The sequence below is a fragment of the Myotis nattereri genome (genome assembly GCF_964212035.1).
Source record: "Myotis nattereri genome assembly, chromosome: 1".
Classification (NCBI taxonomy): domain Eukaryota; kingdom Metazoa; phylum Chordata; class Mammalia; order Chiroptera; family Vespertilionidae; genus Myotis; species Myotis nattereri.
Window position 1 is genome coordinate 39,273,468 of NC_138075.1, and position 22,203 is coordinate 39,295,670.

General features: G+C 38.9%; 1 protein-coding gene across 2 annotated transcripts; it reads right to left on the bottom strand.

The window, feature by feature from the left end:
- Positions 1 to 4,176: 4,176 nt before the first annotated feature.
- Positions 4,177 to 20,169, bottom strand: CDKN3 (cyclin dependent kinase inhibitor 3). 2 transcript variants are annotated; one of them, XM_081086648.1, is made up of 8 exons: positions 20,088 to 20,169; positions 17,867 to 17,949; positions 15,995 to 16,050; positions 15,422 to 15,466; positions 12,770 to 12,992; positions 8,733 to 8,764; positions 6,385 to 6,488; positions 4,177 to 4,394 (listed from the first exon to the last, which is right to left on the bottom strand). In XM_081086648.1, the coding sequence occupies exons 1-8, from the start codon at positions 20,094 to 20,096 to the stop codon at positions 4,308 to 4,310; spliced, it is 639 nt and encodes a 212-aa protein (XP_080942774.1). In that variant the 5' UTR covers positions 20,097 to 20,169; the 3' UTR covers positions 4,177 to 4,307. The 2 variants fall into 2 exon arrangements, with proteins under 2 accessions (XP_080942774.1, XP_080942773.1); XM_081086647.1 differs by having other exon boundaries at positions 20,004 to 20,169.
- Positions 20,170 to 22,203: the final 2,034 nt, after the last annotated feature.

Genomic DNA, 22,203 nt, shown 5'->3' on the forward strand with positions numbered 1-22,203 from the left:
TGTTGGTTCCTAGGCACGTAAGTGATTAGAACATTGAGCACTTGGATGGTCTCTCAATATCTACTCATTTTTACCTTTTCTAGTGTTTTATGCAATTTAATCCCTTACAGGAGAAAGTGGAAACAAAATTGCATTTGACAATATCCCATTAACTCTTTCCTTGCTCTGAATTTAATTTGTGCCCCGTCTACCCCCACCTATTAATCTGTTTGTTTTGTTTTGGATATTTTTTCCATTGATTTTTAGAGCGAGTGGAAGGGAGGGAGAAGGGAGGAGGAAAAGAGAGAAAAAGCATTGTGAGAGAAACATCGATTGGTTGCCTCCCACATGTACCCTTGACTGGTAATTGAACCCGAGACCCTTCAGTGTGCAGGCTGATGCTATAACCACTGATCCACACTGGCCAGGGCCCCTTTAGCCTTACTTATATTATTCTTGCAGGTCCAGTTGAGGCATAGTTAGCCTGGGTTATAATCCTTCCAATAATTCCTCTGCAGACAGCTGTTTAAATACTCTTTCCCTCCTTGTTACAATTACTTTTGATATTAAGTGCTTTATCTTTAAGAGGTTTCCAACTAAGAAAGCATTACTGTAACACATTGTGACTTATGTTTACACTAACAGCTCTTTGTTGCTATGGGTACTATAGATTCTCCTGAGTTAGAACTCTTATATAACAAATGTAGTCTATTTAGGAGCTATTCTCTTGAGTCATACTACTATATCATGGGTAGAAACTTATTTGAATGCCAATATCTGAATTTTATTAGTGGTGGTTCTTGATTTTCATAGTGCTCAGCTGATTTCCCCACCCCTGTCCCAGAGTAGAGGAGAGTTGGCTCCTAGGCTATATACAAACTGCTTATTTGTTTGAAATTTAAATTATTTTCCATGAGAAGGGGGCGTGATAGGAAATGATCAGACGTCCACTTTTGACATGTACCAGGTATTACTAAAGCATTTGAGAAACACCATGTATTAAACCATGAACTGTCAGACCTCTACCATCAGGTTCAGATACCCTGATAATGGTCTCTCACAAACTGTCTGTCTCTTAAAGGTGGTTCATTATTTTTCATCTTGAGGACCACTCATGCTAACAGCTCTCGTAAGAGCTCTTCTCTGCTCCTCAAATCATTTTTTTTTTTAATGTCAGATATTTGTATAGAAAGGAAATAGAGCTGTAGATATACTTTGAAGCTAGCAAAATATTTTCTTTGGTACAACACTTCTCTTTTCCTCAGGTTATGTTTATGATCAGTGTTCATGGAATGGTATTGCCATGGTGCAAATAATGGCTTCTGTTGCGTCTGTTATACCCAGCAGGGGGCTGGCCTTTCATCTTAGGTGTGGCTACAGCATAGCATTGTGATACATGGAGCCCATTCAAATACTGATCTGTATTTTAAAAGTACACATCTAAGTTTACTTGTTTATATAATGTAATACCCACAAATGTGCATCTCCCAATCAGTTGTATAGTATAATTGTAAATCAGAAATTCTGATAGCAAAAATATTTTAAAACATTCTTTTCAAAGGGGAAAGACAAAAATATTGACACTGTGTCTAGTAATGTTCACGAAAGTACTCAGTCACTCTTTTTGGAAACTAATAATAATGTTAGTCTCAATTGTTTTTTTGCTCAAATCAATCATTGATCTGTAGTCAGACCAGCAGCTAATGAGTCTCTGGGACTAATATATAGCTCAGAAGTTGGTTCTGAACTAATACTCCAGGGTGACGTCAAGAGCAAAATGTGGTTCTATTTCTGGATATGTTGAGTAGCTTTTGTAGAACAATTTCACTAAAGCTAACGCTAAATGTTTAAAAGGGGTAAACAGCTTTGCTGTTTGTTCTGTTTGGTTTTGGAAAACAGTATTAACAATATAAGGTGATCAGTCTATGGGATGAGAGTGAATGTCTTATCCTACATTGATTTTGTTAATGCACATTGTGGAAGTGAAGATGTAGTGAATATCTTAACATGGAAAAGAATGAATAATTTTATTGTTCAGTGCTTTTCTAAACATTGCATTTCTTTGGTTACCATGTTTATGTATTCTGGAGAAGAAAAGTTCTTAAATAATAGATTGATGACTGGGTAGACCCTAAAACTGCTAAGAGAAACATAGAATGTAGTTAGCTATTTGTGCTCCAGGTTTGTTGAAATCTAAGTTAACCTTAAAGGTGCTGTACCACCATCCAAAGAAAATGCCATTAAGTAATCCTACCTTCCTAGAGCTTGATTTATTTTACTTTTGTATATTTAATAAAAACCATCTCAAATGTTTCCGTGTGTAGTTTATGGATAATGGTTGGTTATAAAGTGTGTTACTCAATTTCAGCAGTTAACTTGGCTGGACCAGCACTCTAGACGGTCTCTCAGCCTCTCCTTTCCCACTGTTCTGAGGACTGACCCACAGGTTGGGCAGATAAGATACTTTCTAAGACTGATTTACATATTAAATTTAATTGGACAAATATTTTTGCGTAGTGCCACCCCATGTTTCTCTGTGTTGGAATAATTGATGTTTTCCCTTATCCCCTTGGTGCTAAAGTAGTTTAGTCAAGCATTTAAATGGAAAGGCTTAATGAGCACTTGCAGTGGAAATTAATACATGCGTGCACTTGACAATTCAGTTGATTATAAAGGGTTTGATTAATCCAGGCCAGCATTTTCCCTCCATTTTCATAAGTATTCATTAATAAGCCATAGGTTTATATTGGAAGAAAGCTAATATAAGATTTGGTCATGTCAATTTGAGTGACTTCCTAAAGTTTAATAGACTATTGTGATTTTAAGTTGTATTTGGTTATAATACCAAAATCATTAGGAAGGTCAATCTATGATTACAGCCTGTACTTTAAAAAAATAACCTTTCTTGCTATAAGTTGGCATTTTTTTGTATTGGAAAAGAAATCCCCAGTTTAAACATAATGTTAAAATACTGATTGTATATTATGGTACGTACTGGACCTTTGATTTGAAGTTCCAAAACAGCACTAGTAATTGTTTTAAAATATTGCCTAATGAAATTCAAGTAGCTCAGCAGCAGCAAGAAGAATGTGAGACAAAATAAGTTTTTTTGGGGGTAATTATATTATTTACAAACTAAGTTTTGATGGGGTGAAATTTACTCTGTCTTGTGTGCAAGTGCCTATGATGATCCTGGCTCACATTTATGATTATAAGTAACCAAGAGAGCCATGGGACCCACCTCATATGACATTGAAACACTGATGTCTGTTAAAACAGGTGGCTTTGATTCATTGTATAATCCTTATCTATAGTCCAAATGACTGCTATTGGTAGCTCAGCCTTGAATTGAAAGACAAAAAGAGCCCTAACCTGTTTGGCACAGTAGATAGAGCTTCAGCCTGCGAACTGAAAAGTCCCAGGTTCGATTCTGGTCAAGGGCATGTACCTTGGTTGTGGGCACATCCCTAGTGGGGGGTGTGCAGGAGGCAGCTGATCGATGTTTCTCTCTCATCGATATTTCTAACTCTCTATCCCTCTCCCTTTCTGTAAAAAATCAATAAAAAATGTTTTAAAAAAAGAAAGACAAAGACAGCTGATGGGGAAAAAGGCATGTTCAATAGCCTTAGGTAAGGGGAAGGAGTGAGAATTGGAGATTGTTAATCTGTAGATAAGTACTTTATACAAGAAGTGTGAAAGAGGGATTAAAGTCATTCATGTAGTCTCTAGGGTGGAAAAAATGTTCTAAAACCGGAGCAGCTGTCTGAACCAAGAATTCCGTGTCTCTGAAAATGTCCTAGCAAATGCTGGCTGGATACACAGCTGTCGGGAATGATTCAGTATTGGCAGGGAGGTGACTAGATCCATAGGATCCCTCACAATTTTATCTATGAAGTAGAAAAAAAGTGGGAGAGAGTTTAAGAGGAATAAAAAGTTAAAATTATTTAAATAATTTTAGCTTGCTTGGGTACCTATACCAATTTTCACACTTAGTACTATGTTATATGCCACCCAGTAGTTACAATAGTAAAATGAGGTAAAGTGTGGTAAATAAAAATATGCAACCAAATATTTTTCCCATATGTTTTTTTCAGCATTATCTCCAGGTAAAATACATCAGAGCAGCCAGTTCATTTCTAAAAGGAAAACTATGTAGCAATTTTTTGTCCTATAAGAGATGAAAGAGACACAATGAAATTTATCAATAAAAGCTTTAGAAATATCTGCACATATACATTTACATTCAAGTTGGTAACATGTGGTTTCACGTTAGAGAACTCAAATATCAGACATGGTCAAATATATGCTGTTTGGAATTTTTTTTTTTTTTATCTAGATACAGATCTTGATAGTGAATCTCTTGATGACAGGTGTGCAGCTAGTTTGTCCCGGAAGTCATGAAGATAATTATATTGCTGAAAAAGTAAAGATATATTGAAATATATTGTAGAAAACTACCTCCCAGAGTAGTCTCAGTGCTGGTAGGAATCAAGAATCAGAAACATTTGCTAAAAACAATCAATCCTACATCCTTTGGGATAAGCAAGCATCCTTTGGGAAAGCTTCATAAAGTGAAAAACTGCTTCAAAAATCAGAAGGTACCTTGAAACAGATGAATATTTTATAAATCTGTAAAAATCCTTTCTCCCTTTACTGGCAGGAGCAAGTAAGATTTTAAAAAGGCAGGGAAGGCATTCTTTCTGTAAGTGTATTTTCCCCCGTGGGAGGGGGGTGTGGGTAAGTAGGGCAGAGAAGGACTTTCTAAAGCAATTAACTTTGGAATATTCAAGAAAATCTATTAATTTATAGAAGCCCTATTTTTTCCCTTTTTGTGATGACATAATCCATTTGGAATAATTTTCATATAGATAATATCACAAATCATTAATCTTAACAAATAAGCACATTTTAAAAAGTTTTAACTTATTTGGAGTTTTAGTAGCTTCCTAGAGGATATTCTTACTCTGCCAATAATCTCATTCCCTCTCATTACTGAGGGGTTGAAATTGCATATTGCTAATGAGGAAAAGCCTGTTTGCCACAGAATGCTAAGGTGATAAATTGACAGCCCATACTAACGTGGGCTTAATTCTCTCAAGATTAAAGATGTAAAAAGTGCATATATGTGTACAGCTACGTGTATTTTATTTTGTTTCAAAGAGAGACTTGAACATTTTGAATTTGAAGCCTCGTTTGATCTTAACAAAGGAAGCTCTGTTTTCAGAATTCATTACACTTGGTTAGACTTGCACCCTGGGAAGATGGACTGTCCAGCTCAGGGAACCACCTAAAAGCCAACATTCTTTAGTGCCTGCTCCTGCTTGAGCTTTACAGAGCTAAAATAAAGTGAAATCTGCAGAATCTTCCCAGCAACATGATTAATATATAATAACTAGAGGCCCGATGCACAAAATTCGTGCAAGAGTAGGCCTTTCTTTCCCCGGCTGCCAGCACTGGCTTCCCTTGCAGCCCTGGCTTCATCTGGAAGGTCATCTGGTCTAATTAGCATATTATGCTTTTATTATTATAGATATCCTTGGGTGTTGCCACTGCAGTGCTTTTTAAGTGTTAAGGGAAAAGTCAATGTGGAAAATGCCACTTTGATTATCCACAGTGAAAGATAATTAGCATTGCTTTACATTTTTTTGTATTATAGTCATTCATCTATCCTTATTAAGTGTTTGGGTGATACCTTCATTAGATCTTTTTTCAATAAAAATCTACCCAAGGAACTACATTTGGTTTTCATACTTATGTTACCAGTGGGTATTATTTACCAAGTTTATGGTAACCATCTCATTTTTCCAAGTGAGGATTCACTTCCAGAATTGAAGGGGCAAAAACTGAACAGTTGTAGATCCTGAAGAGTAAACTGGGAAGTTCAAATTTTTTCACTATTTTTGCAATATTGAATTTTTTTAGACATCCAGGTTATATTTAAATTAAAACAATTAAAATATAAACAGGTGATAATATGAATAATAGAATGCTTTGGATTTTTATTGTCCTTTTCATAATATAGGGGTTCAGAACCAGCCACCCCAAGACGTATGTCAGTGGTACATGGGTTATTTTGAGCTAAAGGCAACCGAGACCCTGTGGGCTCAAGAGAAACTTCCGCCACTCCCTCTCCAACCATCTACTAGTAGAGGGATTTGAATTACAGCCTTGCTGATAATGAGTTATTATTGGAGATAACGCATCTATATGGCAGGGCAAATTAATTACTGAACATAAATTTGATTTTTTGTCAATATCTCATGTTGATTTAATTATTCAACCAGCCAAAAAGAACCAGAGGAGAGAAGGGGACATCTTTTCCTTTCCCCACAATGATGAATTACCCTGTGTTTCTAAAGGTCTGCCCCCCAATCACACCTGCACAAAAACAATCCACCTCCGTACCTTTATGGTCTGTATTGCTCCAGATCCTCTTAGGTCTCTCAGGCTGTCTATGGCTTGCTGTGGTGATACTGTGTCAGACAGATATAGTAGGAGACAAGCGGCTACTAATAGAACATGATAGGAAAATAGTAAATTATTAACTAATGAATGGTAGGGTAGAGCATTTTATATTTCATTACACTTACTTTGGTACAGAACACTAAGTTTGGTGTAATTGTTCGAAATGAATTAAAAGCCTTCGTATGTGTTTTTTGACAGTTAAATTGTAATTTTAAATGATTGAATTAAAAGTTTAACACTGGCTTCATTCTTTTTTTTTCACATAGCTTTATTGAATTACTAGAGGCCCAATGCACAAAATTCGTGCAAGAGTAGGCCTTCCTTTCCCTGGCTACCTGGCACTGGCTTTCAGCACCCGGAACCTGGGCTTCCCTTGCAGCTCCGGCTTCGTCTGGAAGGATGTCCGGTCTAATTAGCATATTGTGCTTTTATTATTATAGATAACTCATATATCATATAACTATACAATTTAAAGTATATGTCAGTGGATTACAGTGTATTCAGATATGTGCAGCCATCACCAGTCAATTGTATGACATTTTCACCACCTCAAAAAGAAACCCTGTACCCTTTTGTTACCATCCCCCTACCACCCCATCACCCCAGCCCTAAACAACCAATAACCTACTTTCTGTCTCTATAGATTTGCCTGTTCTACACATTTTTAATAAATGGAACAATATATGGTCTTTTGTGACTAGCTTCTTTCACTTAGCATAATGTGTTGAAGATGCATACATATTGTGGCATGTTCGTTTTTATGGATGAATACTTCGTTTTTTGGGTATACATTTTGTTTATTTTTCAATTGCTGGAAATTCAGGTTGTTTCAATTTTTTGGCTATTATGAATAATGCTGCTATAAACATTCACGTATGTATTTCTTTTGGGGTATATACCTAGGAGTGGAATTGCTGGGTCATGTGGTAACTCTGTGTTTAACTGAGGAATTGCTAGATTATTTTCCAAAGCAGCTGCACCATTTCACATTCTCACCAGCACTGTATAAGGGTTCCAATTCCTCCACATCCTAGCAAATGCTTATTTTCCATTTTTTAGAAAATAGCTATCCTAATGAGTATTAAATGGTATTGCATTGTGGCTTTTTTGTTATTGTTCATCTTTAGCAGAGGATATTTTTTCCATTTATTTATTTACTTTCCAGAGAGAGTGGAAGGGAGGGAGAGGGAGAGGGAGGGAGGGGCACATTGATTGGTTACCTCCCACAGGTGAGGATTACAACCAAGGTATGTGCCTTGATCAGGAATTGAACCCGTGATCCTTCTGTGGTGTTCGGGCCAATGCTGTAACCACTGAGCAACATTGGCCAGAGCTCATTGTGGCTTTGTTTTGCATTTCCCTGATGACTAGTGATGCTGAACATTTTTTTAAAAATGTTTTTATTGATTTTTAGAGAGGAAGGGAGAGGGATAGAGAGAGATAGAAATATTGATGGAGAAATTTCGATTGGCTGTCTCCTGTACACCACTACTGGTGATCAAGCCTGAAAGCTGGGCATGTGCCCTGACCAGGAATCGAACCTGTGACCTCTTGGTTCCTGGGTCGATGCTCAACCACTGAGCCACACCAGCCGGGCTGAACATCTTTTCATGTGCTTATTGGTCATTTGTATATTTTGTTTGGAGAAATATGTAGTTAGATATTTTTCTCTTTTTTAAAAATTGGATTGTTTGTTGTTTTATTATCAAGTTGTATGAGTTCTTTATATATTCTAGTGAGTCCCTTATCAGATATATGGTTTTGCAAATACTTCCCCCATAATGTCTTTTGATAGTGTTCTTTGAAACACAAAAGTTTTTAATTTCCATACTGTCCAATACTAGAAGGAATAAATGTTACTCCAGTGTGGCATTTCATTAAATGTTTTTTTCTCTAATACATTTTTTTAAGTTTAAAGTTAACATATGGTAATTAACTTTGGTTTTCATATTTATGTTACCAGTTGGTATTATTGAGAAGTTACTGTTGGTATCATAACACCTGCATACGGATAACATTAGAAAACCAAACAAAACACAAGAATGCAGGTGCTAAGACTTGTAAATTATGTTTTGCAGAATCCTCCAAAACAATGTTGAAAACACCTCTCGCCCCCACCTCAGCTTCCTAGGGAACACCAAATTTTAGGGCCTTAAATAAACTGATGGGTCTTAGCAGACTTATATTGTGGTTTGTTTCATTTTCATACCGTGAGCATATGCCCCAGAAAGAGGAGTTTGCATACTAGAAGTTAATAAAACACTGAATAATGAAAATATATTTCTTACCAAGACAAGATCTCCCAATTCCTCCATAACAGCTGAAAGGGAAGCACAGTTTTGAAATTTATATATTTTCATTCCATCCCAACAATTACAACGAAAGACTTGTTGTTTCTGCCATCTATTTTTAACTTTAATGCCCAGCACAGTGCCTTGCAAACCGTGATTAATAAGTATTTTTGAGTTGATGAAGAGCAAAGTGCTTATTTATATGATGAAGAGCAGTTATTCTGAACACCTCTAAGGGTCAAGTAGGCAAGGTCTTGTTAGTGACCTCTTTAAACTCCAGGATCTACATCTGAGAAGTGGAACTTGTTACTAAATATGGTAGAAATCAGACTATTTTACCAAATGCCACTTGGATTGTCTTCCTCTGAATAAAACCTTAGTGGTTACGGGACAAGTGCTGTCTGTATAATAACTCTTCATTTGCCTTAGCAGAGTACAGAGATAACATACCATAGAAGTTTAGAGCATGGGCTCTGGAGCCCCACTGCCTGGGTTGACTCTAGATCTATATTTATTAGATGCTTGAACCTAAGTAAATGACTTAGCTTCTCTGGGCCTCAGCCTTTTCACCTATAAGATGGTGACAGCAATAGTACCTACTTCGTAGGGAGGACTAAATGAGGTAACATCTGTAAAGGGCTTAGAACTGAGCTTGGCACAGAGTAAGAAGTAAATTAATGTTAGCGCTATAAAGATATTAGCAATTCTGCAAAACTGATCTCGAAAAATGAAGATTAACCTTGAAAACAACAAAATCATTTTAGTCATTTTCAAAGACCCTAAAAAATGTATTACACACTTCCTAACTTTCTTAGAGCATATACTGAACCTAACTGGGTGCTCATGACTCATCCTGAACATCAATTACTGTAGTGTATTGTAGATGAAGCTGTACATACATATCTCCGGACAGGACGTGAGGCAGAGGACCAGATGGGCACTGACCTCTAGAGCAGTAGTCGGCAAACTGTGGATCATGAGCCAAATGCGGCTCTTTGGCCTCTTGAGTGTGGCTCTTCCACAAAATACCACGTGCAGGCGCGCACGTACAGTATGATTGAAACTTTGTGGCCCATGCACAGAAGTCGGTATTTTGTGGCAGAGCCACACTCAAGGGGCCAAAGAGCTGCATGTGGCTCGCGAGCTGCAGTTTGCTGACCACTGCAGAGAATTCATGAACTGGCTTTCTACTCAGTGTCCCAGATGTAGGCCTGTTTCAGAGATGAGGATCCACCGCAGAAAGGTAGATAGAGCACTGCATTGGCTTTCTGCAAGATGACTACTACTTTACACCTCTTGCTACTCCTATCTTTCCTCCTCTGTCTGATTGGTTGATCGATTCCTACTCATCCTTCAAAACCAAGCTCCAATTTTATTCCCTGAAATGCCTTGCACTCCCATAGAAACTATCTCTGTCCTGGGTGCTGCCTCAAACACACCTTGTGTGAGTTTTGCACTCACATGGTAGCATTGTTAGCTGTGGATTCCTGGAGGGTAGGGGCAGTGCTTCACAGTGTGTGTTTTGTATTCAGTTTGGGACACAGTATGTGTTTTGGGTTGAATTGTGTTCCCCAAAAGATACATTGAAGTCCTAACCCCTAGTGCTGTGAATGTGACCTCATTTGGAAACAGTCTTTGTAGATGTACTAGTAATCAAGTTAAAATGAGATCATTAGGGTGGGCCCTAACCCAATTTGACAAGTGTCCTTATAGAGGAAAATACCATATGAAGGCACAAACACACAGGGACAATCATGTCATGACTGAGACAGAGATTGGAGTGACGCAGCTGCAGGCCAAGGAATGCCTGGGATTGCCGGCCACCACCAGAAGCTTAGGGAGAGGCAAGGAAAGACTCTTGTCTCAGAGGGAGTATGGCTGTTAGTGTTGATTTTGGGCTGCTAGCCTCCAGAACTGGGAGAGAATAAATTTCTGTTGTTTTAAGCTATCCAGTCTGTGGTACTTTGTTACAACAGCCCTCGGAAATGGTATATCATGGCAGGCAAGCAGTGTTCACTGACTTTATAAAGGAATGAAATGTCCAGGGAGAACTAGTGAGACAGTGAAAAAATGTACCAGACCCTGTTTCAGAGGGATCAACTCTAGAGCTGTATGGTCATCTGGGCACTCAAAGATGGCAGAATGGAGAGAAAATTGTCTTTGTCCCAACAATAGTTACTCCAGGACACCTTAAAAGCTCTGGGACAAAGTTTTGGCCACAACGTTGGACAACGAAAACGTCCAGTCTTCAGATGATTTGTGGGAGCCTGAAGCATTTAACATATGCAAGGCTGCCCACCCATCTTTCCATCCTCTCTGTATTCTGTTCAAACTTCAGAGTATTTGTTTTGCTAGAACCTATTAGAGTGGATTTTGTTAAGCTTCATTAATCTGAGCTAGTTTGATCTCTGGAAACTTTCTGGTAAATCTTTCAAAAATTTACTTGAAAAAACACCAAAAGAAAAAAAAAATTTACTTGAAAAAAAATCTCAGAATTCGTTTGAAAAAAAGGGTCCCAAAATTGGAAAATGTTTTTCACTAGCTACATCTAATTATCTAATGAATTTTAGGCTTAGAATATTTAGCAAAGACAACTATTTATTCTAAAATTTTGCTTTTCTCATTAGTAAAGCAATTAGTAATTGCTTACAGTGAGAGATGATGCTTTTCTCGAGAGTAAGTTTGCAAACTGTAGGATGGCTTCTAGTTCTTTATTCCCTATTAGTTCTCTGTTTGTCAGAGTTCAGTTTGGCCACAAACAGGTGTGTGCCCTCAAAGACCCTGCACTACTGTGCTTTGCCTTCAGAACAGGAACTGTTGCATGAGGCCCGAGCTCTAGGCCAAAGAAGAGGAGTTGACTGGGCTTGCCCTTTTCCTAGGTCACCAGTTCTCAACCTGTGGGTCGAGACCCCTTTGGCCGTTGAACGACCCTTTCACAGGGGTCGCCTAAGACCATCCTGCATATCAGGTATTTACATTACGATTCATAACAGTAGCGACATTACAGTTATGAAGTAGCAACGAAAATAATTTTATGGTTGGGTCAGAACATGAGAAACTATATTTAAAGGGCCAGAAGGTTGAGAACCACTGTCCTACGTGGTCTAAGACTACTCGGTTATTTCGGTTAGTCTGCATAATTTCTAACTCAATGCAATGAATTCAGGGACGTTAGGGCTTTTGAGGTATTAGAGTATTTAATATTCTATCTTGTTTCAGAAAGGATTAAGCAGCTTATTAGGCTGCAAAAAGCATGAGCACAGAGAAGGACTGGTTGCTCCCTGTGGCTGGCCCTCTGCTGTGTCTCACTTCTGGCAGAGTGTCTGCTCTCCTTATCCATAGCACCACTTCTCTTCTTCCTTTCTACAAGCTGCTTTTTCTTCTCTCCTCTTTCTTAGCCTATTTTATTTTGTTTTAAGCTTTCATATCAGCAGCTGTGTATAGCCATTTGACAAACAGTGAGAGTTTCTCTTTCATACTGGCAGCAAATTCACATAGTCAAATATAATTTTCAAGTCATATTTTTAAGAGTACTAGCACAACACCTGGTACAGAGCGAGCACTCAGAAATTTGCTTTCATTACTTTTGAAGAGTTAAGGACAATAAAAGAGTAGATTGCTTAGGATTATTTCTTTACTGCTGATTTAAAAAAAAATTGAATTTCTTGCTATTGGAAGCAACTGAAAGGCTGATCAATAAGTTAATACAAAAATAATGCACACTCTTTTTTTGGGAGGGAGGGTCCTAAAATTGTAAGTAAAGATCTAAGACAAAAGAAAAGAAAAGCCTGTAACCCTATTCTAGAAATTTCAAAATCTACTGTTTTATTGTCCTTATTCTTCAAAAGTAATAAAAGCAAATTTCTGAGTACTCGCTCTGTACTAGCTATTGTGCTGGTACTTTTCATGCATTCTTTTTAATCCTTACAACAAAACAGAAGGTAAGTAATAACTGAATAAAGATGCAGTAATTGGAGAAGTCATTCTGACTGGGAACATTTCTCATGTAATATATGGAGAAAAGGAGAACTTACTGTATTAAGGTTTTTCGGTTATTTTTAAGGCATATTGCAAGCGCCTCCATTATTTCACAGCAGTTGGCTATGTCGGGAGTCCCTCCATCTGGGATTGGATGATGATGAGTAGTAATTCCATACTGTTGGTAGAAGTTCAAAAGGTTTGGGACTCTATATTTTGATAGTTCCCCTCTGGTGCAGAAAACAAATATGTCTTGTATGCCATAGTTCTTTAGTTCTTCTGCCAATAGACCAAAATACACAAACACACACCATATGGAGTTAACATTTCTTTTTTTAAAGGTATTACTATTATTTAAAAAAGATGTTTTTATTGATTTTTTGAGAGAGAGAATCATGGATGTAAGAGAGAAACATCGATTAGTTGCCTGCTGCACCTCCCCTCCCCCGCCCCCACTGGGATGGAGCCCACAACCTGGGCACGCACCACCAGCAATCTTTTGGGGCACAGGATGATGCCCAACCAACGGAGCCACACCAGTCATATAACTGGAGTTACATTTCTTAAGCTAAACTAAGTAAATAATAAATGATAATCTATAAATTTGAAGTGCTTACTGATAATCTAAAACAATATTGATCTGTCTTCAAACTAGGGTAAAAATTAAGTCACTATCCATAAAATGGGATTTAACGAAACATCTGCAATGAAAGGTGGTTAAAATTAAATTAGACTTTATAACTCAAAATGCTTTTTACTGAATTTAAAAATGAGTCAATTATATTTTTGTTCTTGACATTTTTTACAGTATATGTTTAAAAATAAATTTAACATTTCAAAATAAACTCTTGAGAAAGGATGATAGCACTTTTTTTTTTCTGTTTTCTTCTCACAAAACCAACCATGTTTGCTGCTTTCACCAATCTGTTTTGTTGTTTTACTCCAAGCATTGTATATAACGTCTCCAGCATGGCCATGGTGCCAGAGCTCTTGTATTCTCCCTTATATTCATACTGTACTACACCATCATGGATTTAATTTCAAGCAATACTACCATAGGCCATTCTATACACCAGAACTTTCTTATGGCAATATCTAATTCTGGCTGAGCTGAGCCTCTTCTCCCTCCCCGCCTCATAAATGCAAAGATACTTAGCTATTTAAGTACAAAGTGCCTTTGATCATGAACCTCAAAGTAAATAACAAATGATAATCTATAAATCTATTGCACTTGAAATGTGTCTCGTCCAAATTGAGATGCTTTCTAAGTGTAAAATACATATCTAATTTCAAAGATTAAGTACAAAAAAAACCTATCTCATGAATAATTTGTTTTATAATAAAAACCCATTGAAATGATTCTATTTAGGTTATATTAGGTTAAGTAAGATATATTATTATGTTAATTTCACCTTTTTTTTTTAATGAGACAACTAGAAAATATGAAGTTACATATATGATCTCTACTTGTGGTTCCCATTATATTTCTATGGACAGTGGTGCTCTAGATATTACTGCCATATTTTTATACTTCTAAAAAGATTTAACCTATCATTAACACACCTAATTATTTTTAAGAGGAAGTAATTTTCTATTTGCCTCTTGTACACATTGGGTAATTTCAATTATACAGTGGTTTTCAAAATTCCCTGGAAAGGACTTTGAGGAGGGACCACAGGGACTGCCACTAGGAGATTCTAGGTCTCTATCAAACATTGTCATTTTTAAAAAATATTGAATTACATTGAAAAACAAAAGGTGTGATAAAATATTGGAAACCCCTTTTATAGAAGATACTAAATAAATAGGGCTTTCCAAAATGTGCAAGGTTGGATCTTGAACCAGTGATTTACATTAAATATTCTTCAAATGGAAATTTCCTACCATAGTGGGTGTCTCTAACTCAGAAAAGTTTTACAAATATTACAAGGGTCAACAAATCTATTAGCCTCTTTAAGTCTTTTTTTGGTAGGTAAGGAATAAATTAAAGAAAAGTACATCAGCAAATTCATATTCTAAAACCAGAAAAAAATAAAGATTAAACAAGTCTATACTAGTCAGAATCAAGTAATAACATTTTTATTTTGATGTGTTATAAGGACATTGGTAAGACTAGTAGCCTTGAAATATTCCAGGCCAACTAGAATAAAATATTTTGAAAATCTTAGTTTTTTAGTATCATGCAATGTGTAAATTTCAAATTGGGGTAGATTATCAGGATATTTGTGAGATTATCAGACTTGAGGCTATAGTGGTCTGAACATCCTTGACCATGTGAAGATCAGACCTCGCTCCATCTTTCCCACCTAGATGCTGGCTCCCTAAATTATCTATATGGGATGGACAATTTCACTGCTACCTCTGGGTTCCCAGCTCAGGCTTACTTTCCACTACCACAGTCAAGTCTGTAGAGAACAGCATTCAAAAATCTACGCAATGTCAGCTTTCCATGTACATATTTTTCTCCCTCCAACTTATACATTCTAAACCCAAAGGCAGTTTCTACGTATTTATTTTAGTGAATGATGAGTTTTCTGTACCCTTCAAAAATACCTCTTTACATATTAGAATAAGTGTGTGGTTTGAAATTTTATGAAATATCAGTCATTTATTTGCTATATTGAGAAGAGACTACAGTTTTTCTTTCTGACAAAGACTGTTAGTGTTATTTAAAAACGATTAACATGGTTGTTTCCTATTACACCTACCTGTATCTTTTTGGATATTTCTTCTAATATCTTTAAATTTACAACCTATAAGTAGTGATAAAACAAGTGAAAAAGTCAGTTTTTGGTCATATATTACAAGTATATTTTAACATAATATAGCTACTTAGACATTCTACATGATCATTAATATGCTTCAATTCCATTTTGACTGTAAATTTCAATTTCTTATATTCTTAGGAATAGAACCCAGAGATTTATAGATCCCAGCTGAAGGAACTCCTAATGTGAGGATTATTTCTCCTATGTTCTTTTGGTAGTAAGTACCTAGCTATAGTCCCCAGCCTCACATTGTACCCCAGGGTTTACATTTTATTAAGATAGGAAAGTCAGAAATGTAAAACTGTGAATGTGGATCTGGAAGGGTGGAAGAGTGTACTTATGTTCCTTTACCTATGGTCCAAAAGTGAGTGTCCATGCTGATGGCAAATTCTATTACTCAGTACGGAGAATAATGTGTTAGCTGACCAAAAACAAAAAAGTAAACAAAAACCTAAAAAAGAAAAACTCCACCTTTAAATATATCAGTAAGAAGCCAACGGTAGTGTTACCTACCTGGAAGAGCACATAAACCCAGAAACTGAGAACAATTCACTCGTGACAGGGGCAGCCTGAAAAGATAAAACTTTATCAAGTATAGTTCAGTCTTTAAAAAGTTATAAATGAAAATTCAATTTAGTAAACGTGTGTGCTTGCCACTAAACAAGAGTGTTTTAAAGCTCTATAGTAGTCACAAAACAAAAATTCATAGTTAAATATCAATGCATTGGTCACAAAAAGGCCTAGAAAAAACTGGAAGTTTTGAAACGGAGACTTGTCATTTGCTTTGTTACAATTTAAGTCCTAAAAAGTGGCAAGTTAAACTTACCTTAAAGATAATGCCTCGAATGCCGACACCTAGCATAAAGCGTTAAGCTACCCTGAGATATGCTGTCTTAGTAACCTTCAGAAATAAGCTGGAAAATGACCATCTGACAATATCATCCGTAGCATTCACTCTACATTACTATTTTAAGATTCCTTTGTAGGACCTCCTTAAACAGATATAATTTCATATGATAAAAAAAAAATCACAGGCCACCCATTCCTTGTAGTAATGGATTTTGGATAAAATGAAATAATTTCAAGAACCATATTCCCAGTTTGCAGTACTTGGGGACAGCAGGGCAGAGGCTTACCTTATTTGTAAGACAGAAAATGAGTGTAGAGGAAAACAGGGGGCAACGTATAAATACCACTTGACTTTGAAAATTAGATGAATTTTTGAGTTTAAAAGGGAGTTTGGAAAGGGCAATGAAAGATAATTGCTATTTGATGGCAGAACAGAAAACTTTAAAGATAACACTTTTACTCTTTTTCTCTTCCTATAGTAGGGAATGGCTTTCTTTCTTTTTCTTTAAAAAATGAAAAAAAAAGTATTGATTTTAGATAGGAGAGAGAGAGAGAGAGAGAGAGAGAGAGAGAGAGAGAGAGAGAGAGAAGAGAGAAGAGAGAGACACTGACTTGTTGTCCCACTTATTTATACACTCATTGATTGATTCTTGTATGTGCCCTGACCGGGGATGGAACCCACAATCTTGGTGTATCAGGAGGATACTCTAACCAGTGGTCGGCAAACTCATTAGTCAACAGAGCCAAATATCAGCAGTACAACGATTGAAATTTCTTTTGAGAGCCAAATTTTTTAAACTTAAACTATATAGGTAGGTACATTGTTATTAACTTAATTAGGGTACTCCAAAGGCTTAGGAAGAGCCACACTCAAGGGGCCAAAGAGCCGCATGTGGCTCGCGAGCCGCAGTTTGCCAACCACGGCTCTAACCAATTGAGCTATTTGGCCAGGGTGGGAATAGCTTTCTTAAAGAATAGATGATTATATTTACAGGTAAGAAAGAAAGCATTTGATTGCTGGGTGTAGAGAATCTGGTATAATCATAAGTCACTGCCAAGATTTGGAAGTTGGTTTTCTATAGAAACATTTGTATTTGTTATTGTGTCTATGGCAATTGGCTTTTAATGTTAAATGGTCTGCTGATAGATGCATTACTGTGGCAAGTAGTTCTAGGATTTGACTACATAATAAATGATTAAATATCTTACCCTGTATGGTACATTGTTCTTTTGTCATAAAAGAATAAGTAGGTTTTGGAACTAAATGGGAGATCATTCCAATCGGATCTCAACTCCTTACTTACTTGTTTCTATATTGGTTTTTACAGTGTATAAAGGACACACACCCACCTGCAAAAAAGCCTAATTCTATCATAGATAGTAAATAAATCATGGAGTTAGACAATCTCGTAATTGTAATTATAATCAGTGGGAGAGAATAATGAAATACTTTTAATATGTGGACTTCCTGCTATGAAGATTATGATGTACATATCAAATATTTTAGCTCATCATTGATCAGAAATGTTAACATACCATGATATCTGAATTGGAGTCTGTTCATCTTCAATAGGCTCATCATCTGATGAGTCAAACTCACTTGTCTGCAATGAAATAGGCTTCAAAAGAAATTAGTTATGTTAAATAACTGTAAAGAATATTTACATATCATCTTAGTATAACTGATCTTTGCTTAAACACACACTGAATGCATATTTGCAATTTATCCAATCTGGAATGCCAGAGAGATTAGCAATAACAATAATAAATTACTGTGATTCACCATACTATTAATAATTACAGCACGCTGCAGTAGAGTTGGATTGGGAATCAAGAAACCCGGCTTCTGGTATTGGCTCTACCACTTAGTGTATAAGTGATGTCATTTAAATCTGGATCTGTTTTTCACAACTATAAAGTGAGATTTACTCACTCACAAACATTTCTTGGACACCTTCCTTTGCCAAGTTCTGGAGACCAAAGATCCATAAAATAAACAGCCTACCTTCAGTATAGTTGGAAACACACGTGTGCACAGATTACAGAAGATTTTAAATGCTAACATGGAAGCATAATCTATGCATTTTGGGGCAGAAAAGGGAGTGAATAACTGCTTTGGGAGCTGGAGAAAGCTTCACAGAGGAGATGCATTAGCTGGGCTTTGAGGGGTGAGCAGGAGGTTTGGGGCAGAGAGGGAAGAAGTTAAGGCTATTAGGACAAACGGAGAAAGGGCTGTGCATTTGGAAACAGATCCGAGCAGAGGAGATGAAGCTAGAGATGTTTTACCTACCCCATTTATAAAAAAATAACCCCCACACAGCCTAGCAGTTTGAATGAGATAGGGGTTTAGGTGGAATAACCTGCCCTCAACTTTGAAAGATTGAGGTGGACTCTGTATGCTGACCTAAGGAGTTGGAACTCAATCCTGCAGGCATCGTTTCTACATGGCAGACTGTTGGGAGTTGTAGAGCACCAATAAGAACACACCTTTCTTCTAATCCTTGCTTGGAAACGACTGAGAGATAAACCACAGGAAAGGCAAGTGGAGATCAATCTGTCGGTTTTATTACTGGGTGTCACATGGCTTTAGAGCAGCGGTCGGTGGGCTTGTCAAATCTGCACTCCAGAATTGGATTCGCCCGCCCATGGGCAGCCGAGGACCACCCAGGGCCCCTGTGGCAGAGAGCACTTCCGAATGTACCCTCTGCCGAGGGAAGGGACGAGGGGGTTGAGCGACCCGTGTCCAGCTCCTCCCACACCTCTGGGGGCAAGCGGAGGTCCTAGGAGGCCAGCTGATGTCCCAGCACACGGCGACCTGGGGACCAGTAAGTGTAACTACCTAATGCCCTCGCCAGCTCGGACGCTACCTTCTATACCGGCCTTGTTTGTTACAACACGACACGACACAGCCACATCGGGCTGTGGGTTTGAGGTGCCTTGGACCTATCCGTATTAGTATTAAATACTCGGCTCAAAGGAAGGCCCGGCAGTAAGCTGTCAACCTGAGGGGTAGGGGATGGGAGTCAGGTGGACTTCGGCTTCTTGCATTGATCTGTTTTTCCCCTTTCCCCCCCTCTTAAAAGCAGTTTTGATGATTCAAGACTTTCAATCTGTGTGGCCCACTCCGGCAATCCTTCTCAGACAGATTTACAGCTCCGGACACAGGTGCACGCTTCAGGTCCCCCAGACCCAGGGACTCGGAACCTCAGGGAAAGGCACGCAGTGTGCCGGGGGGCCCGGGGGATGGTGACAGCGGTGACAACACCCGCGAGCGGGGATTGGCGATCGTCTTCCACGGAATTTCCCTCGTCCACGGGGAGGACAGCCCCCCAGGGGGCACAGGCAGCCCGCTACATCTTTGGGGGCGGGGGTATCCGGCAGACGGAGCCGCTTAAGCTCTCGATGCCTCAGTTTCCTCAGGAAAACGGGCATGGCTGTCGCTAGACTTAGAAGACTCCGTAGGCGACAGCACAGCCCTCACCCGGCGCACGTCTTCCCCTCGTCCCGCCGGCCCACTTCTCTCAGCCATCGCTATCGCGGGCCCCGGGAAGCGCCACCTCCCTCCCAAACGGTTACTGCGCGAGTCGGCATGCCATCAGACCAGGCTGTCCAGGGGCCCAAGCACCGGAGAGCAGAAGGAAGCCGAGATCCGGAATAGACTGACAGCGCTTACACAGGAAGTGGGAGAGCCCACACCAGAGGCCAGGCCCGCTTCCGACCCTGCGGCTGCGTTCCTCCGAGCCTCGGCCCGACTCACCGGCTTCATCGCGGGCCGCCCCAGGTCGCGACCGGCCACCGTCTCCCTTCAGCCGCACCAGGGTCTCACCCGCGCCGAGCCCGCCCCTCCGCTCAGCTCATTGGTACATCCCTTTGTGAGGTGGGGCGCGGTGTCTTCTAGGAACCAATCACGCCCTCTCCCTGCTTCTGACTCCGCCCCCAGGCGCCCTGGCTAGGCTTCTGACCGCTCATTGGCTCCTAGGTGGCCTTTGAAAGACGCGCGGGAGGCGGGCCCTGTTGAACTTTGATTGGCTGGGCGGGCGCCCCCTCCCGCCAGTTAGGAGGACGGAGGTGGCGGGGAACTAGGAGGAGCGGAAGGGTTCAAAGGCAGCTCCCGCGCTTTGGCAATGCTGGGAAGCCAAGCTTCCTCGTGGCAGGGTTTGGAAGTGGTATCAGGGTAGGAAATTTTGTTTGTTTTCTTTAAAAAAAAATTGTATTAGGGCATGGGAAGAGTGGGGGAGGCACTGCCCTGAAGCATCTTATGAAACACTACATCCCAGTGGTTCTCAACCTTCCTAATGCCGCGACCCTTTAATACAGTTCCTCATATTGTGGTGACCCCCAATTTCATTGTTACAAATTGAACGTAATTAAAGCATAGTGATTACTCACAAAAACAATATGTAATTATATGTGTTTTCTGATGGCCTTAGGCGACCCCTGTGAAAGGGTCGTTCGACCCCCAAAGGGGTCGTGACCCACAGGTTGAGAACCGCTGCCATAGACTTTAAAATTTATGGCTATATCTAGTCATCCAAATGCCATGGAGATAGCTAAAAATACAGAATATAAAGATACACTGTATGTGTGATATTTTATGTTCTTCGCCATTACAGGATCTAGACAGGTTAGGGTGTAGCTCAACCTTCCTGTTCACTAAATATGAATGAAATAATATTGTGTGAAGGGAAGATAAAAAGTCTCCAGATGGTTCCAAGCACCAGTGTTTCTTACATAATCAGTTACAATCTTTCAGAAATGTGTTTGATTAGTCCCTCCCCCATTCTCCAGTCCCCATTTTTCTGGCCATGGGGAAGGAAGTCACCAGGAGCAATATTACCTGTAGAGCTGACAATAATATGCAGAAGTTTCAGCTCCCTGACTCATGCTGTGAAAATCAGTGGGTGTCGAGGAGCTAGCACAGTTTGACTTAGAGACTGAATTAATTAGGGTTCTCCAGAGAAACAGAACCCACATAGGATATATACATAAAGAGATTTATTTTAAGGAATTGGCCTCTACAGTTGTGGAGGCTTGGTGAGTCCAAAATCCTGTGAGGGAGGCTGGGGGACTGGAGACTCATGAAGGAGTTTTGGTTGAGTTCAAAGGTGGTCAGTCTGTTGTAGAACCAAGACTAGTTGATGTTGCATGTGAAATCCAAAGGCTGTCTGTTGCAAAATGACCCTTGCCTTTTTGTTCTATTCAGGGTTTCAACTGATTGGATCAAGCCTACCCACATTATAGAGAGAAGGCAGCTTTATTCAAAGTCCATCAATTTAAATATTAATCCCATCCAAAAACACCCTCACGGAGCCCTGGCTGGGAAGCTCAATTAGTTAAAGTGTCATCCCAATACGCCAAGGTTCTGGGTTCAATCCTCAGGGCATATACAGGAATCAAATGATGAATGCATAAATAAGTGGAACAACAAATTGATGTTTCTCCTTCTCCTTTCTTCTCTCTCTAAAAATCAATAATAATAATAAAAAAACACAACATAAAACAAAAACACCCTCACAGAAACATCCAGCATAATGTTTGACAAAATATCTGGGCACCATAACCCAACCAAATTGACACATAAAATTACCTGTAACAGACATATCGTACCTGATCCATCCATTCATTCAGTAAATATTTATTGAGCACCATCTGTGTCCTGGGTACTATTTATAGTGCTTGGAATACTGGAGAGAAGGAAACAAAGTCCCTGCCTTTATGCAGCCCATTTGCTATTGGGGAAGACAGGTAGTGATATGTGCTGTGAAGAAAAATTTAAACAGCCTGATGACTGGAGCCTGATGACTTTTCTAGGCAGAAAAGTCAAAGAAGGCATCTTTGAGGAGATGCCATTTGAGAAACATCCAAATGAAGAG

Bases quoted from the DNA above. Each gene is read 5' to 3' on its own strand.
- CDKN3 (XM_081086647.1), bottom strand. From the start codon at position 20,096: ATGAAGCCGGTGAGTCGGGCCGAGGCTCGGAGGAACGCAGCCGCAGGG. The intron at 17,950-20,003 runs GTAAGCGCTGTC...TTTCTTTTGAAG, and splicing joins TGGGCTCTCCCACTTCCTGT to CCTATTTCATTGCAGACAAG. The intron at 15,467-15,994 runs GTAGGTAACACT...CACTACTTATAG, and splicing joins GGGTTTATGTGCTCTTCCAG to GTTGTAAATTTAAAGATATT.